Source organism: Triticum aestivum, chromosome 2A (assembly GCF_018294505.1).
Source record: "Triticum aestivum cultivar Chinese Spring chromosome 2A, IWGSC CS RefSeq v2.1, whole genome shotgun sequence".
NCBI classification, from domain to species: domain Eukaryota; kingdom Viridiplantae; phylum Streptophyta; class Magnoliopsida; order Poales; family Poaceae; genus Triticum; species Triticum aestivum.
The window spans coordinates 693,930,677-693,934,676 of record NC_057797.1 but is presented as its reverse complement, the minus strand read 5'-3'; the positions used below and the strand labels follow the sequence as shown (position 1 = coordinate 693,934,676).

Below are 4,000 nucleotides of genomic sequence, written 5' to 3'. Positions count from 1 at the left end.
TCGGAGTGACAAATCCTAATCTCGATCTATGCCAACCCAACAAACACCTTCAGAGACACCTTTGGAGCATCTTTATAATCACCCAGTTACGTTGTGACGTTTGATAGCACACAAGGTGTTCCTCCGGTATTCGAGAGTTGCATAATCTCAGTCAAAGGAACATGTATAAGTCATGATGAAAGCAATAGCAATAAAACTAAATGATCATTATGCTAAGCTAACGGATGAGTATTGTCCATCACATCATTCTCTAATGATGTGATCCCGTTCATCAAATGACAACACATGTCTATGGTCAGAAAACTTAACCATCTTTGATTAACTAGCTAGTCTAGTAGAGGCATACTAGGGACACTTTGTTTGTCTATGTATTCACACTTGTACTAAGTTTCCGGTTAATATAATTCTAGCATGAATAATAAACATTTATCATGATATAAGGAAATATAAATAAGAAGTTTATTATTGCCTCTAAGGCATATTTCCTTCAGTACAGGGGTGAGAGAGTGTGCCCTCCGCATCGACACGTTAGCAAGTTTGAGTCCCAAGATGTATATTTTTTTCTATTTTTATCTACTCCATCGCCCCATACTAGAAGATGTTGTCACAAGGAGTACTAACTACAGACATAAGTTCACAATAATGTGCAAACATGTTTAACCTAGAGGGGCTACCATCATGTAAGCCTCATAATTCTTTATCAAGGGATTTCGATACCTATTTTTATAAGCTAGAATTTTTTATTTAATTTTTGTTTGAAATATTTCAAGTGATAGTTGTGCAGTATTTTTTGATAGCCAGCATATCCACAAATTCCGTCTTAAGGTAAAGAAAATATCATATCGATAACCAAAACCATGCTTATGATCACTACCCGCTACTAATGGATCTTGTCGTTGATCTCCACTCTGCCAGCCGCTTCTAATTTGAGTCCTATTGGCCAAACGTGCCATGCTTCAAGGATGTGGTACCTGGCGTATGGATATCCTACACGCAAATTAAAAATCTATTTAAGAGGGTGCCTGCTAAAAAGAGGGTTGCGGCCGGACGATTGAAAAGCTAGATTGAAAATTTCATAGGTAATACCAAGATCTAGATTTGGATTGCCACTGAGTTGATCTTGCGCTTGTTGCTATGGAGTCCGGGCCTCTTTCTGCGCATGAGAGGGCTCTACACAAATTGCTCAACAAGAAATTGTTAGGTCCAGCGCCAACTCAAGATGACCTCGGTGCACCATTAATCCAGGTTGCTCTCTCCGAAGGAAGGGGCGCGAACAAACGGTTCTTTCACCTACATGCCAATAACATGAAGTGCAAGAATTTTGTCGGCAAGCTCAAGATGGATGGATCCATATATGTTGATCATGAGGATATGGCAAGGGTGGTGGATAAATACTTTCACAACTTCGAATCAGTTCTCATGATTTGTCAAGCCTTCGGTTTAGCACTTCCTATTATATTTATAGAAAATCGTTGAACCACGAAGAGTAGGGGTTTGTAGAAAGCAACAAATTTTCCTCAGTGAAGAACCAATGTTGTCAATCCTTGGGGTGCTCAAGTTACGAGTTAATTATCAATACTTGCATAGAATTAAGAACTTCTTGGCCCCAACTTGTCTAATGAGGTTATCAATCTCCGCAGCTTTGATCGTTACAAAGATAAGCGTATCACATGATCTATAAAACAAAAAATAAAAACGGTAAGAATAACAACACAAGTGATCGAGGTCATGATTATGAGGAATAACGGACCGGGATCCATAACTTCACTAGTGGCATCTCTGGAAAAAAAACATAGCATCTATGTGGTGAACAAATTACAGTTGTGTATCGATTAATTGCATTTTTATGATTGATAATATACGTCATGATTTCATATAGTCATTACGTCCCTATATCTCTAGACTGTTATCCAACTACATCTACAGCTAACACTCCGCTCGAGAATGCTATCCAGCATGCATCTCTAGGAGTATTAAGTAAAAATAGAATATTGCATTAAACAGAGAGTAACGTAATGTTGACAATATATTCTCTTTACCTCTAACTCATCACCGAGGCAACTAGGCAGCTATCTTTTAATGACAATATATTCTCTTACCTCCAACTCATCACCGAGACAACTAGGCAGCTATCGTTTCATCCTTAATTAGTGGAAATGACATAATAGAAGATTTTTCTCTCTTTCTGTCAGTGAGATAGATAACTGTCAAGGTTAAACCCAACTAACATACACACATCTCTCTTGGAGATCATTCATCTAAACATGGTCAGTGCAAATAGTAATAGATCAGAGAGCATATATGGCGTTAGTTTTATCAACAAGCTGTCAATATGTAAATCCATTTAGATTTTATGATTTAAGAGCTTTAACGATGAGATGTTTTGGTGGGTGGCATTTTGCCTAGGAAAGCATGCATATTGAATATCCGTTAAAAATATGTTATTCACAAGTAATAGTATCACTTTGTACCCAAATGTCACATGTTTTTTTTCAAGAAAAGTAATCAAATCATATTTACAAGAATTACCAGCTTACAAAACATATCTTTGGGTACAAAGTGACACAAAACTCATAGACATAAACATACTGCGCGCGCAACAATCCATCTTCTCAAACTAACGGGACAAACGTCGGCGACAGTGGTAGTAGATGACAGCGGTGGACTGAGCAGGCATCGATCTATGGTCGTCCATTGAACTGATCAGTGGTAGCCGAGTGGCGCAGGCGTCTGATTCAGCGTCATTCCCTGGTAATGGATGTCCGATGCGTAGTGGTTGGCGTCACGGTGATGCGCCTCGTCGGCGCGCACGGCGGTGACGACGTCCTTGAGCCTGGCGTCGGCGGGGAGGCGCCAGTAATCTATGGCGATGGCCGGCGCGGGCGTGTTCTCGATCAAGCCGGCCTCGAGGTCCTTGAGGTATTTGGTGTAGGAGTGGACGGCCTCCTCCTCGAGGTAGCCAACGAAGCGGTGCGCGAACTTGGGGGAGACGAGGTAGCCGACGAAGTAGGCGTTGAAGAAGACGCCCTGAGTGGCGAGCACGAGCGCGCGCTCCCACCACAGCGGCTGCGTCACCTCCATGAAGGTCATGAGGTGCATGCGCTCGTTCTCGGCCTCCTCCATGAGCGCGCGGATCCAGCCGCTGCTGTGCTCGAAGCGGCGGAGCGAGCGCAGGTGCAGCAGCACGCCGCCCACCATGGGCGGCACCGCCGCCACCATCTCCAGCAGCAGCGCGTGGCTGGCGTGCCGGCGCTGGAAGAAGAGGTCGCTGCCCGCGCGCAGCGTCCGCACGATGAGGTACGCCACCTTGTCCGCCACCGCCCTGGGCTCGTGGTGCTTGGCCATGTCGATGGACGTGTCCGGGCGGTAGGTGTCCCACGGCCTGAAGGAGAACCACGTCCACTCCGTGCCGTCGTCCTTCACGAGCTTCCGCGGCTCGATGCCCCAGTAGCTCACCACGGCCTTCTTGTTGTGCTCCGGCGTTGTTGCGCCCTGGGGCTTTTCGGTGGCTTCTTCTTGTTTGGCATGCGGGGCGGCGGCCTCGGTGCTGGCCATCCGCGCGGGGAAGATCCTCGCGGCGGCGGGCATGATGCCCCTCGCGCTCGCAGCGAGCCCGGACGCCGGGTCGGCGGCGGTGAAGAGGCGGGGACCCAGGTGGCGCAGCAGCGTGGCTCCGGCCATCCGAGAGCTCATGGTGGTGGCTATTGGACAAGTAATAAACCGATCGAAAAGTTTGAGGGTATAATATTTTATGGTGATCGGATCGAATGGCAAGTCTTGGTGGCTGGGGCGAACCAAACTCTGGTTGAAATGGTTCGGTGGACAGTGGTATCCACAACCCATCAAGGTTTAAATCATGGTGCTTGCATTTATTCTGGATTTATTTCAGGAATTCTGGCAATACGCTTTCAGTGGGAGGAGACGTTCCCGTCGACTACGAGGCGCCTACGGTGACTTCGTAAAATCTCAACATGATATGCCAGCTCAGTCTCTCGGAGGT

At 46.0% G+C, this 4,000-nt stretch overlaps 1 protein-coding gene across 1 annotated transcript; it reads right to left on the bottom strand.

The window, feature by feature from the left end:
• Positions 1-2,492: 2,492 nt before the first annotated feature.
• LOC123185982 (ubiquinol oxidase 1b, mitochondrial-like) lies at positions 2,493-3,693 on the bottom strand. Its single transcript, XM_044597781.1, has one exon. The coding sequence runs from the start codon at positions 3,691-3,693 to the stop codon at positions 2,704-2,706; it is 990 nt and encodes a 329-aa protein (XP_044453716.1). The 3' UTR covers positions 2,493-2,703.
• Between the last annotated feature and the right edge of the window lie 307 nt (positions 3,694-4,000).

Bases quoted from the DNA above. Each gene is read 5' to 3' on its own strand.
- LOC123185982 (XM_044597781.1), bottom strand. From the start codon at position 3,693: ATGAGCTCTCGGATGGCCGGAGCCACGCTGCTGCGCCACCTGGGTCCC.